General features: G+C 38.5%; 1 protein-coding gene across 1 annotated transcript; it reads right to left on the bottom strand.

Moving 5' to 3' along the window:
- Positions 1-2,657: 2,657 nt before the first annotated feature.
- On the bottom strand, positions 2,658-12,858 carry ogfrl1 (opioid growth factor receptor-like 1). The gene is made up of 7 exons (XM_003452299.5): positions 12,459-12,858; positions 11,114-11,200; positions 10,914-10,992; positions 10,558-10,636; positions 8,453-8,519; positions 7,486-7,631; positions 2,658-6,233 (listed from the first exon to the last, which is right to left on the bottom strand). The coding sequence occupies exons 1-7, from the start codon at positions 12,642-12,644 to the stop codon at positions 5,687-5,689; spliced, it is 1,191 nt and encodes a 396-aa protein (XP_003452347.1). The 5' UTR covers positions 12,645-12,858; the 3' UTR covers positions 2,658-5,686.
- Positions 12,859-14,187: the final 1,329 nt, after the last annotated feature.

Genomic DNA, 14,187 nt, shown 5'->3' with positions numbered 1-14,187 from the left:
GACTTTAATCCTATTATTCAGATGGCAGATCTGCTGCAACAGATGTGTTCTTTGTACCAGAGAAGCAGAGTGTTATTTCTTTCTTGTTGTGGCTCTGGAAGGCACAGGCAGTCCATGATTGACTGTAAGATGCTTCAGAAGTGACTACGCAAGTAATGAATACTTAACAATACCCCTAAACTACATTAGAAACTTAAATAAAGGTTGTCAAGCCTTGTGACAAATGAAAGCAGCGCAGCGTGTCATTTTTAAAAAGGCATTTTATAGGCAAAGTATGTGCTGCCTGAGGTCTTTTAGCCCTGCTGTTGTTAATTTATCTGTACCTTTGTTTGTCTGTGCGTCAACGTATAATTAAACCATGTATGAATGTGCAGTGGTGTTTTACGCCTGCCAAATTTGTAATTTATCTATTGTTTGGACACCATGGAAAATGACAGTGTAATTGTTTTATTAAAAACAGATGATGATGCAATAAACAATGTTCTCCGCAAATAATACTCGTGAGTGATTTATGCACGCTTCAAGGCAAAGCTCAGAGTGACATACGCAGTAATAAATTCTGGTGACACTCTTCAGCCCAGTGTAATAGAAGCTAATGACTACAGCTACAACAGAAAGTACATGACATAGGACATAAAACTAGGCACTGATGTTTTTTTGATGATCAAAAGGATATTGATTCCTTAAAGTGCCACATAAACACACTTAGTACCACAGGGCAAAGCCTAACTGGGGGATACATAGTAAAGGACTAGCAATGATGTGGCAAACAGAGAAAGGAAAATATATCTTCTTGCTAACAGGTGAAATAGCTGTTAGCAAACAAAGCGCTAAACGAAAATCAGCTGAGGTAAGTGACTGAAGGGAACAAGTATTGCAAAGCCATAGTTTCATGTGAATTACTATGTATTTGGACTGGACTGAAGTGAACAGGAAGAGAAAAAGTGATAGAAATTGTATGACTATATGTGAAATGTTCAGTCACTAATATTGTTATTGCCAGTTGTTAAGAAAATCTAAAATCACAAAATTTTAAGTGATTTTTATTTGAACTAGCCAAAAATGCTGCAATACACACCACCCACAAGCCCGGTATTCAGATGAAATGGTATCTGGGAGACTCACACAGAGTTACTGTGTGAGGTCTATATTGTTTAAAATATACAGCATAGCATGACAGGTATTTTTTTTTTAAAGATTTTAAGCTATATGTTAATCAAGCTAATTAGCTAACTATTTAAATAATATCTACACAACAAGACAAGAGTTTTGCTGGCTATCTTAACAAAACTTGTTTTGTTTGTAGATAAGTGAAATATATGTTCCATTAGTTTTTTCCAACTCATCCCGGTTTCCTAGCCAGCAAGGAGGTATAACCTCTCCAGCCAGTCCTGGGTCTGCCCCAGGCCTCCTCCTAGTAGGACTAGTATCAGTGCCCGAAAGACCTCGCCCAGGAGTGTCCAACTACATCATAGTCAGATGCTTGAACCACCTCAACTGGCGCAGTAGCTATACTGCGAGTCCCTCTCAAATGACCACGATCCTGTCTAATGGAGACTCAGGCATCCTTCAAAGGAAAAAGTCAGAATTCTGAGATTAAAGTCAGAATTTTGAGAAAAGATAATTCTGAGGAAAAAGTCAGAATTCTGACTTTTTTTCTCAGAATTCTGGAAAAGAAGAAGAAAAAAAAAGACATGCCCACTTTTTTTCCCAGTGGCCCTAATCCTCTTCCGTACATCTCATGCCCCACTCTGATGATGTTTATGATGATTTGGATCATTAAACAGTCTGTTTAAGATCAGGTCAAAAGCATTTCAATACCTTCATTTTGTTTTTTGTTTGTTTGAGGCACAAACTGATGGCCGGACATTCTACTTCAGGATTTCTAGTCAAGAATTCATGGCACATCGGTTACAGTAAGTTGTACAGGTCCAGAAGTAGCATAGTTGCTTCAGACCATCACACTACCACCACAATGTTTGACTGCGGGTATATGAGCTTTTTATGAAATGCTGTTTATGAAATTTTAAATTATGTCTTGTCAGTCCACAGAATATTTGGGGATCAGCAGTGGTTTTGTCCTTGGAACTCTTCCATTGATGCCATTTCTGCCCAATCTTTCTTATTGTTCAGTTGTGAACTTTGACCTCAACTGGCTGGCCATTCCTGAGAAGGTTCACTAATGATCCATGTTTTCTCCATTTATGGGTAATGGCTCTCACTGTGGTTCACTGGCGTTCCAAAACCTTGGAAATGGGTTTTAAACCCTCTCCAGACTAAAAGATTTAAATTAATTTGGTTTTTCTCTTGTTTTGAGTTTTTTCTAATCATAACATGATGTGTTGCTTTTTGAGATCTTTGCTTCACTTCTTCACTTTGTCAAACAGGTTGTTTTGATTGATTTCTTGACTCAAGAAATCTGGCAGTAGTCAGGCCTGTTTGTGGCAAGTGAAATTGACCTCAGCCACAAAGATTTTTCCAAAAAAATCTTTGGCCAATATTAAAATTAATTTAATGATCTGAAACATTTTAATGCAGAAAAATAGCTAAAAATACATCAGGAAGGGGGAAAATATTCATTCATAACACTGTACATGCTTGAATTTAGTTAGTACTACTTGTGCATCAAAATGAGATGAAAAATGAAATGAACACTGTTAATCCACAAACCCATTTTTATTAGAGTTACATGTGGCAAAATTCACATTTCAGGGTTTATGTCCATTTATTGTGTCCTGTCAATTCTGAAAAATACCAAAACTAAACTGTGTTCAGCAAGCATAGTGAACATTTATCAATGTAGCGATCACAATTTATTCAAAGAAACAATACAAACAATTTCAAGTGTTATATAGTATTAACTTCTCCTCTATATCAGTTCTTCTAATGTATTCCTGCCCATACTCATATACTCATAGTGTATATGACTATATTGTGGACAATGATGTAGATATCAAAATGCTGTACAAAAAACAGGATGTACAGGAAAGACACTCCATACAGCATCCAGATAAAAATTAAAAATACAAAAGAGGCACTTAAGAATATCACACAGACATACACATACTCACATATGTACATGTGGAGTATACTAGAAATCAGAATACTTGAGCCCATGTTATCATACAATTCACCTGAAAAGTTAATTTTACAATTATATCAGATACACTTGGCTGGAAAGCAATGTCAAAACCTTGTTATCTAACATACGCATGGCCGCCTCCTACAGGAAGAACAGCCGACTAAAGAAGTTTTAAACTTCAATCTTTCTTATACTTAACATGGCTTTTAATCTATTGCTACTAGAAACATACAAATAACTATTAAGATAATACCTATAATTAAAAAACTTAAGCTTAGCTTTTACTTTAAGTTGACTGGATAGATCAATGCACACTTCCTGATGGCTAATATTTGCATTTTATTGAAAACTAAACATGACCAAGGAAATGCTGAGGGCGATGAGTTGACATTAACCTGAAATAAATTATTCCAGATTTGTTTTTTGTTGTTTTGAGTGTCAAGCAAATTCATCTTAAAAGATTCTGGTAGAAATATCAGCAGCACTGCAAACTTAGCCCTAGAAACATTTGGAACTCTCAAAAACATGGGCTAAGCTATGGTTGAAACCTAACAAGGGTGTTTAACTTCTCACTTCAGTAAGTCACATTATTGCAAGGTTAGACAGTATCATCACTATATCATGACTATGATGCACAACCTTTTAAAACCTACAGCGCTTTTAACAGGAAGACACAGATTGTCCAAAAAGTGCAACACACACATAGACAGTATCAAAGTCTGACGTAGCTTTGAATTAAAATGAAGCCAATCCGGATTTGCCTGAACCCTGCTTTTTACCTAAAGTCCACCAGATGGCGATAGCTGTGGAGGCAAAAAGGCTTCCAGTCCTATAGAAACCCGTGGAATTTAAATTTTATTTGGTTTTGACCTTTCTAAACCCCTATCCGATGAGTTTATGGGCTCAGTTACTGAATAATAAAAAGATTAAATCTATTGTTGTAAATCTTGGTCATACATTTTTTCCAAATGGAAGATTATTTGTGGTACAAAATGCTCATTAGCTAGCAACTTGTTAATCACAAGACCCACCCCTCCTTCTCATATCCATACATTTTGGTAACACTATGGTAGCTACATCCATCTTTTATACTGTCTATGAGAACACACTGCACACCACCAGTCTGATCACATTAACTTCAATCCATAACTTCCAGTCAAGAATAGAAGAAGGCTTTTAGGTGGCATAACACACTGTGGAGGTGTGGCAGCCAAGCTAGCTCACGGCTGTTTTTCACACGTCACTGAAACTTGATATATATATATATAGTATATTATAATATAACATGATTACAGTAATGCCTACTTTGAAATATATATTTTTATTTATTTGGATTTGTATATTTTTATTTATTCATAATTTAACCAGTTTAATTATGCCAATTTGCTAGTGCTGATACAAACACCATCTTTAGCTCGGTTTGTGACATTTGTAACTGGTGGAAATTACCAGTAACATTGGTACTAGCATTTCTGCTCTTTGCTGAAGGATTAATAATATTTTCTGAATTATTGCCTACAAAACCAGAAAAAAAACTGCAACTAACCTATCTGTCACACTTTGTATTTTCCCTTCATCTTTTAGACTGAAATACAAAGTGCATTATTTAAGTCAGTGTAGTGACTGCCATTGGATAATTGGCTTTAAGCAGCCCTGGGTTGTTTTATAGCTAAATATTTATTGCTCAGTTTTAGATTTCACAATTTCTGCAGAAAATTTTTCCTTTGATGAAAAATTACCTATCAAGTTTTCCAATGGGCTGCTGAGCTGCCACTTGGAGTTCACAGGTAATAATGTCACCTAAAGCCTTTCTTTTCTTAAGTATTTCTTAAAGATATCAGCTTACCAACACGTTTTATGTTTTGCTATATAGTTCTGTACAATTTTCAGCGGAACTGGCTACCTTTAACTTGTAGAGAGTAAAATCGCAGCACGGATACATAACTGAGCTGCACCTAAGATTAACAACAAAGTGAAAATTTCAAGTCAGTCAAGTTAAAAAAAATCTGTAAGTATTGCTGACAAATTAGTCTTCTCTTATATGCTTTTTACATGACATGGAAATAAGACAAATTCTTCCTGATCTCCCTTTTCACATTTGCTGTACAGACCCTGTACAAAAGGAGCTCAATCCAGCGTGTTGTTTGGTGGAGCTCCAGCTACAGCATTTCAATAATCTCACCATCCCAACACCAGCAAACATTCAGCAGAGAGCTTTGCTTGTAGAACGATCTTTATGATTCCAGACCAAAACATTAAATAAGGCTTCTGTCAAACTTTCTCTACTAGTTTAGATAATTTTGGGATTCGGCTATCTTAGCTCAGGATACAAACCCCACCAAAAGCAAAAAACAAACAAAAAATAACCCATCTTTAGATTATAATCCCAAATTCAGTTAAGATAATTCACTTGCAATAAATAAAGTACTGTTTGAGATTATAGTCAGCCCTTAACCTAAACAGATTCTAATGATGTGTTTATTAACAGCTCAAACATCTGTACCTGTGTTTTACTGCCCTGGTTTGCGTGTCCTTCCACAAAGCAGGTTTATTTCTTTACAATTTAAGTGGTTCATTTTGTTTTCTGCCCTCAAAACTTTTTCCCTACAAAGGAATCATCTCATTGAACTCATTCCTCTCTGCTCGAGCTCCCACCATCATCAGCGCTCCCTCCATGTTGGGACCAAGTCCCGTGCAGCCCTTCAGTCCTCCTTCAGCCAGCTCATGGCACATCGTGGCATTGTGGGAAGACACAATATTTCCACTACCTGCAGATGTGGATATGGTGCTCTCCATCCCCCTCCTCTGTTGCTCTGGTGTTGGAGCAGGCGCCCTAATCCCACTACTTCCAGCACCCACGCTACCTCCAGCACCAGCACCACCTCCCCGCTTTTTAGGTGGTGGTCCCCAGAGGAACGCGTGGGCAGGCCTGTAGTGTTGGCGGGCATAGCGGAGCAAGCGTCGGCGGGTGGCTGGCAGGCGGATGGTGTAGACAAAGTATTCCAGGATGCTGTGCTGCATGTTGGACAGGGTGCCGTGGCACAGCGACTCCTCCAGGAAGAAGCGAACCAGCGGGGCCTTAAAGGCCTCATAGCCGAGCTCACCCAGGGACTTCAGGATGCGAGTGATCCGCAGGTAGTTGTGGTGGGATCTTCAATAAACAAGGAGGTTGAGAAAGAGAATTTTGATCGATTAGAATAGTTTGAAATAGCCTTTCTGAAATAGCCATCTAGGACCTCCTCTGGGGACTTATTTGAACACTTATTTTGAAACATAATCAAATTAAATTTAATTTCAACGGTCACCGGGACAGGAAGACTGCACGTACCAATCATATCTGTTTTTTAAAAAAGTAATTTCCCCCTGTAAGTTATTCTTGTATCACCATCTTCAGACCTCATTCCTTCAGTGTCTCTTTTATAATGTTTCTGGTATAACAGCTTTTTTCCTGCATGATAATTTGACACGCCCATATCCACTAGCATCAGATAACCCAGTGTTGGCATAATGAGTGCCATGTCCCGCGATAACCATCACCTCTCTGTGGACACACACAGTTAAAGTACCCATTTATTGCTCTACCTATACCACTTATCACATGTACAGGTTAAAAGATGGACAGATCACAAGCCTGTTCCAGAGCTGACACACACATCCCTACACAATCGCACATTGATGGGCAGTTTTATAGGATTTACAAACAAAAAACAATGGAACAGCCCAACCACTGTTCATTCTGTGGTCTAGATTGAAGTAAAGTTGATAGCCTTCAATACAACCATATGGCTGCTTGGCCCATGAGAATTCTAGAAACCAGATTCAGACATCTTTGTGCATTTTAATGGCAAGAGAATGGAAAGAAGATACACTGTTGTCAGCTTTGTTTTCCATGTGTTCAGAGATTCAAATGCATCAATTAGATTCAAATGGTTTAAGGAAGGTTTGTGACTGGAGGAGATTGTGGTAATAGAAGGGAAAGTAACCCTGAAAAGGTTCCAGGTTCCGGTACAAGGACAAGAACATGCTTTAATGCAAACTGCAAAGTGCGGTATTCAGGTGGTCCTTTGGCAGGAGGAAACAGGGTACCTTATCTCAAGCAATGAAAACATTGAAACAGGATGTGAAACAAAATAAAAAAACAATTGTCCTTTTAAATTGCCCTTTAACCATCTGTTTGTCCATTCAAAACATGCTCTTTCACATTCAGCTGCTGTTAGAGGAGCAATTAAGTTGCAAAGGATTTAGAATGATTGCCTTGCTAAAGGACTGAAAAGCAGCTATTGGCAACTATGTGATAACTTCACACAAATTGTGGCTGTAATTTTATCCCCCCCCCCGAGCTACTGCACAGTGAATTTAAATATATAACGTGCGCATGTGTGTATGTGTGTGTGTGTACTTACTCATTAAGGTGCTGGAAGCGCTCCTGCCAGTTCGGAGCCCGAGCAACGTTGCCACTCTTATCCAGCAGCTTGACGCCGTAGAAGTCCAACATGAGGGAATAGGCCGCCAGGAATCTCCTCTTTGCTTCCCGAGTGCTTTGGAATTCCTGATGTGATTCAACACAACAAATCAGAAACAAACAGACAGGTTGTGTACAAAAGCAGCTTTTCTGTTTAGGTGATCAGAAGAAGCGGAAGAGAAAGCTGTATGCAAATACTGGGTAATCGCCTGAAAACGAGTCTGAATGAGGGACACATTTCTACCTACTTTTAATGGGAGCATGCACATGCAAACCAGCTGTGTTGTTCAAACAGATGTCTAATTTAGTCAGAGCCAAAGCTGAATGAGTATTTCCCAGAATGGTTGTTTGCTTTGTCACATTTGAGCGACTTATTTAAACAAGAGTGTATCGGCATTCTTAAAACTTCATTCGATTCAAAATTTGCCCCTGTGCTAAATTATTTTGGTAGTGAAATGTAAAAACTCAACCATGGGAAACACTTGCGCAATGAAAAGCCACAACAAAAGCAGTCATGCAAAACCGTGACACTGAGCTGTGTTTTTCCCCTGCACTGAAAGCGCACTATAATGCACCTGAGCTGCCAGGGACACTCCACTAACTGTGACAAACTCATAGTTCTTTGCAGTGAAAGCGTCAAAATCGGTTCACAGGTGGAAAGCTTTCAGTGTTATATGTCTGAATATAACCACATTTAAATAAAAAAGGATCTAATATGCTAATGTAGGAAAGCAGAAGTGAAATCTAACACCAAACAACAGATATTTAGGTAGAAACTATAAAAAGAAGAGGGACTGTAGGAGCACAGCTGGAGATCAAACACATGTCATCACAGTTTAATGAAGCACAGCATTAATAAAGCGGACCATCACAGACTCGTAGAGACAGAATATGTGTACGTAACTCACTTTGATCTCATCCTGAGTCAGTTCATGTGCGTAGAAGTTGAGCCCTTGTTCTCGTAATGGGAACAGCCTGGGGTACAGAAATGGAGTAAAAACACTGTAAAAACATACTACTCAATAACTACAGGGATGTGATGGGATGGTCAAAAAAATACATCTGCCTACCAAATAATGAAGATAATTACTCAGTGTAATTTCTCAGCAGGTGCTACTGTTTGTTCAATGTGTACAATATGTAAAGGCTGTCCACCTATTTCTTCTAGGCTGTGTGAACACTAGTAAAGTGAGTGCTAAAACCTTACATATACCTACATATACTATATCAAACACGTAAAGGTCAGCAGCAAAAGAGACAGCCTGCACATAGAGCCTGGACGTTGCTGTGTATGTACATGAAGACCAAAAACACAAGTAAAATAGTACTGAATAGGAGTGTTTGCCTGCTTAACAATGAAGCTAGCATGGATGTGCCAAAAAGAACTGCAGTTCCTTCAATGGCCACACGAGGCTGGCCCCAAAAGCAAGTCGTTCCCCTTTAACACTTGTTGTGCACTGTAACACTTCCATGTTAAAATGCACAACTTCAGAGCATTAAAAAGGATTTTTATACTCTGGAACAAAAACACAGTTTTGTTCCTCATGGATAGTGTCCCCCTATTGTAATAACTCTATGAAGGCTAATATTCTTCTTTCTTTTTTTCCCTCTTTTTTAGTTTAAAGTCAACATGAAACACTACACATATACGTAAAGGCTAATTTACACCATTGAGCCCTGGTCTCAAAAACTGACATAGATGTAACGCTGTCTGTGTATCTGGATTTAGGAAATATTTCCTTAAAGTTTTAAAAACAGGTTTACCGCCATCTTCTGTCAATACGGAACATTACATCATCAGGGTGGTTGCCGTCAATAGCCTTACATAAGTTTATGTTAGCTAACTAATGACAGAACCAATAATTCAGGGAAAACAGGGACACTAAACACAGTTATGTTTGTGGTGCGATGCACATATAGTAACTTGTGATGCTGTAAACTGTTTAGTTGTGGTTAGGTAAAGAGAGAATATTTTATTGTATTAAATAGTGCTGATAGCATTTTATTATTTGCTTTGCCAACTGATTACACGGCTTGGTACACCCAGTCTATCAAAAAAAATCTGGAGTGTCAGTCCTCATTTATAATGTGCTTTACAAGCCCGAACATTGCAGCTAACAGGGGGATTTCCCTCTTGAGTGCCGCTAGCCAAACAACAAGAAAACACTTTACTGCTAATGAGAGAGAGTGAAAGTGGACAGACTCATTGTTGCAGCCAGGGGCAGAACAAATGTGACCACATTAGACTGATTTTTACTTTTAGTGCTACATAGACACCTAGCTTGCTAGTGTTAGCTGCTAATTTAGCACTACACCTTTTTATCTAAATATGGTCACTCCTGACTACAAAGAGGTTACATGGCAGTCCAATACACCAACACAACGCATAGCGTTTGCATATCAAGCTAACTACAGCTGTCAAGCTTGATGTGACAATCACCATTTAAGCCAACGGTCCCCAACCTTTTTTGCGCCACGTACCGGTTTAATATCAAACAACATTTTCATGGTGGTAGTCATGTTGTGTCGCGGACAAATACAACAAAATAAAATGATACAACCAAGACAAAAACTGTCGTATTTTGTAAATATAATAATAGACGCAAATTCACTGTTTAATTGTGTAACTTTGTTAGCAGTGTCCTCCTGCTAATAAAACACATCAACAACATTGAGAGTAACATCCTCCTCTCTGCCCTTTAATGCACTCTGGTTTCTATGGTAACGCGTAAACATTTCTATCAAAATAAGACACACAACTACAACACAGGAAAAGACCCAGAGAAACCGAGTTAACGATAAAAACCCTGAAAACCATAAATTTCACACCCAAGCCTCAACTCTCGCGGCCCGGTATGAAACGTTTTTTTTAATTGAACTTTAATCTGTAACAGGATAGAAAAAGGAAGCTTTGACATATCATGTTGCTGTGCCTTCTAGCAAGCTAAGAACAACTTGATGCACAAACACACAAGCTGCATGAATATCAAAACAAATGGAGGGAATGTCTCACCACTGAATATAGGTGTGATTGTGCTCCAGTTTGTCATAGTCGCCTCTCCACTTAGAGAGAATCTCTTCTATGTAGATACCTGAGAAGAAAGAGGAGCTAAATAGCTGCAAAATGCATCTGTATTGCATGTGTGTGTGCTTGTGGGTGAGTGTGTGTGTGTGTGTGTGTGTGTGTGTACGTGTGTTTAAACAATGGATCAGTCCACTAATCTGCTGGGCTTTCCCTGTCAAACATGACCTTAAGCCAAACAAAACTCACTAAGCCCAGCACTAACATCACTTCTCTCCAGTGTTAACAGATCTGCATGGAGAGTGCACTTTGTTAGTGTGTGTGTGTGTGTGTGTGTGATATCTCACCATCAGGTACTAGAGGGATCTTGTTCAGGTAGAAGCGCAGGTTGCGGTACTCATTGGGCTGCCGGGACCTTCTGAAGTTCTTCATATGAACACACACAGACAAAAGATATCACAAAGGGTGTCTGCATTAGTGTGAGTGTATGTGTGTGTTGAAGCCTGTCTATTCTCATTGTAGGGTACATGTGTGTGTGCTCATGTACCGGGTAGCTGTGCCGGTATTTGTAGAGGTCCCTGGCGGCATAGAAACTCCTCTTCATCTTTGGAACAGACTCCGGGGAGTCAGTCAGCTGAGAGAGGAAGAAAGAAGGAAAGACAGAAAAAAATGATTCTTAAGAATGGAAAATTTAAAAAACGGAAGAAAAGATGCAGATCTGAAACAGATGGTGTGTTGCCCTCAGATGCCATTTAGCTGAATTAAAAACATTTAGTTGCTTCGAACATTAATATCCATGTCTAGCTCATAAAAATGGACAATTTACATCAGCACTAATGTGAACCATCACTAACCAGATGCCTCTGTTTAATCTGGGTCATTTTTTTCATAAAATTTAAAGTGAAATATGTTTCTTAGGTCTCATTTACTATAATACATAAACTATCTCCCTCCTGACTTTGAAACTAGTCCAATTTACATAAAAAGAGCAAAACCATAAGTCTGGTTTAAATTTTAAGAAATAATCCATGAAAGAGTGCTCCTGTTAGACTGTTATAACCTGCTGGTTCCTGTATTACAAAACAGTGTGAAATAGCCTAATAACAACAATCCCGTCAGCTATTCAATTTCCTGTGAGCATCAGCTACTTAATGTCTTGAATTTTTATGCAGTATTTTAAATACTAGAATATATTGCAGTGACGCTCTCTAGCATTCAGAATTTTGTTAGTTATTTCTATCTTTACCCTATTTAAAAATTATCTGTGCTGAATCAGCACAGACACGATTTACTCTGAAAATTACACTTGGGAGTTTCAATAGGTTATAATTTTGCGGCAGTTACCTGCTAAACGCATCTAAACTTCCACAAAAAAAAAAAAAAAAAAAAAAAACTTGATTGAGTCCTTTTAAAAATAAAACATCGCGATAAAGGGCCACCTCGTCCTTATCCTGCCTGGCTGCTCTGTGGTCATTAACCTGCCTGTGCACGGTCCCAGAGGAGAGGAGAGGCTGAGCTGCTGCTGATTGTTTGTTCCTGACAGGTAATTTAGTGGTTATGTGAACTCACAACTCATATTGAAATAATGGCAGTATGGCAGAAGGATTGTCGCTATGATTTTCTCATGTGAATTTTTTTCCATTTAAATCTTGCTCTAAATTACGAGGAGAACCTGTCTCCTCTAATTTGTCCCCGCGTAAATGTACAGCTGTTTTCCACAGCATGCGTGTACAGCACGTCTTCACGGTACATGAACTTGACGTATTTCTGAATGAAAGTTTGGTGTTAGCTGTGTCTCGGGTGCAGACATCACCGTAGCACGGTTGTCCTTACTGTGTCCCGGCCTTTTTGCCGGTGTCCCACATGTCCCGGCTCTCCGGCGTGAAACGTACCTGCGGTGTGCTGTCTCCGGCGTGCCCCGCGGCCCTCTCGCTCTCCGCCGGGCTGACGGAGTCGGAGATGCCGCTATCATCTTCAGCCGCTGGCTCGTCGCTCTCCGAGTCCGATCCCCACGTCGAGTCACATTCCTCAATCGTGCTCGGCTCCTTGAAACGCCAGCTGCCCACCAGGTTTCCCATTTAAAAAAACATGCAATACCCGCCTTCTTCTTCTTCTTTTTAATTATCGCTTTTTTAAAAAAAATAAAAATGCTACATAATTTTGCCCCCAGCCTCGTTTTTCGGTTTGCAGAGCGGTGGGTTTGCACTGCGCTCAGTGCGGAGCTTTTAAATGGCAGAAAAGGGGGATTTCCACACTGACAAGGATGATGCGTGTTTCTGTATAAGAGGCGATTAGTGCCGCAGAGGCAAGAGGCGGTCTTACGCCTCTGAATTGTATGAAACAAGGTTACAGTTGAGTAAAGCTAAGCTAGAGACTAAAACTAGGAATGGAAAACCTCCAAATAAAAAAAGCTAAAATAACAAAAAAATAGGGTAGATTACTTATATATGTTTAAGTATACATGTAATCATACATATGTAAGTTGTCTTCCTTGCCAATGGGTGCAAAATGATCAAGAATCAATGTCAGAATTTAATGTTGATTCAGTCGAATTAAAGTTGACAATAAAAGATTAATTTAACACAGTTTCAATTATTGTTTGGTATCTGGGATAACGAGCAAAAATATATATGTAGGATTTTTTTTTTTTTAACATCAATGCAATCAGCTTGAGGACACTTAGGCTTACATGTTTATTAGGACTAAGCCTAACACTAAAACAAACACTAATAAAAGCTAAACTTAAATGAGCAAACCCAGTTTGGAATTTTAATAACTGAATACAAAGAATCATATGCTCTTTAATGAAACACAAATTATGATTGAAAAGGTAAAATGAAAACAACTCTAATAAGAAAAAGTGAATGTTGTATCATCAAAATACACATTTGTAGTAAAGTTTTATGCCAAATGTTAACTAATTTAAGAACTTAATAATGTACAGTGTTGTTAAATGCCTAATTTTTGTTGTATGCTATTGATACAGGGTTTCTGTGATCACAAAGTATGTCCCAGGGTTCTTTTGAGAATATGTAGGCTATTTATAGTAGCTTAAGCATGTGCCACTGTCTGTCGCTCTGCAGCTACTCTGATAAAAACAGTCAGAATGTTCAAAGAGTCCCCAGTTGTTCCCTTTGCAGTCATGGTTACTGACTGAATCCTGTGAGGTTTTTCAGGAATTATTTACAAAAATAATGCTACAAAACTTTTATTCAATTTTATATACTATACATTACCTGTGAATATGTAAACATGATATTTACAGCACGTTTCCAACAGAGCTCCAAATCAAATACCTTTATGTTGCTCTATGTTCTTTTGCTCTGTGGCATTAATCACCTTCTATACAATTCATTACAACAACAGCATCAGGACCAGAAGTGCATCACGTGACACAAGAACAGCGATTATGTCTCTCCAGGAGGAAAGTGAAACTGTGTTGGTTATTCCTTTGGAAAGTCCAAGTGATCTTATAGTTTATTGATTTTAAAGTGGATTTCTAAAAAGTGATCTTGTATTTGCCGTTTTGTTTTTAACCCAATTTATCGAACTTAAAAAACTTTTAAAATATGGATATAAACAGAAAAGAATTACATCCGTATGGTGTAAAAAGAGCTCATA

The sequence above is a fragment of the Oreochromis niloticus genome, linkage group LG13 (genome assembly GCF_001858045.2).
Source record: "Oreochromis niloticus isolate F11D_XX linkage group LG13, O_niloticus_UMD_NMBU, whole genome shotgun sequence".
NCBI classification, from domain to species: Eukaryota; Metazoa; Chordata; class Actinopteri; order Cichliformes; family Cichlidae; genus Oreochromis; species Oreochromis niloticus.
This window is presented reverse-complemented; position numbering and strand designations above follow the sequence as displayed.

What these genes read in the sequence shown, in the direction of transcription:
- ogfrl1 (XM_003452299.5), bottom strand. Translation starts at nt 12,644, where the DNA reads ATGGGAAACCTGGTGGGCAGCTGGCGTTTCAAGGAGCCGAGCACGATT. An exon ending in AATCACACCTATATTCAGTG is followed by an intron (nt 8,520 to 10,557) that starts GTGAGACATTCC and finishes TCTGTACCCCAG; the next exon opens with GCTGTTCCCATTACGAGAAC. An exon ending in TGACTCAGGATGAGATCAAA is followed by an intron (nt 7,632 to 8,452) that starts GTGAGTTACGTA and finishes GAATCACATCAG; the next exon opens with GAATTCCAAAGCACTCGGGA.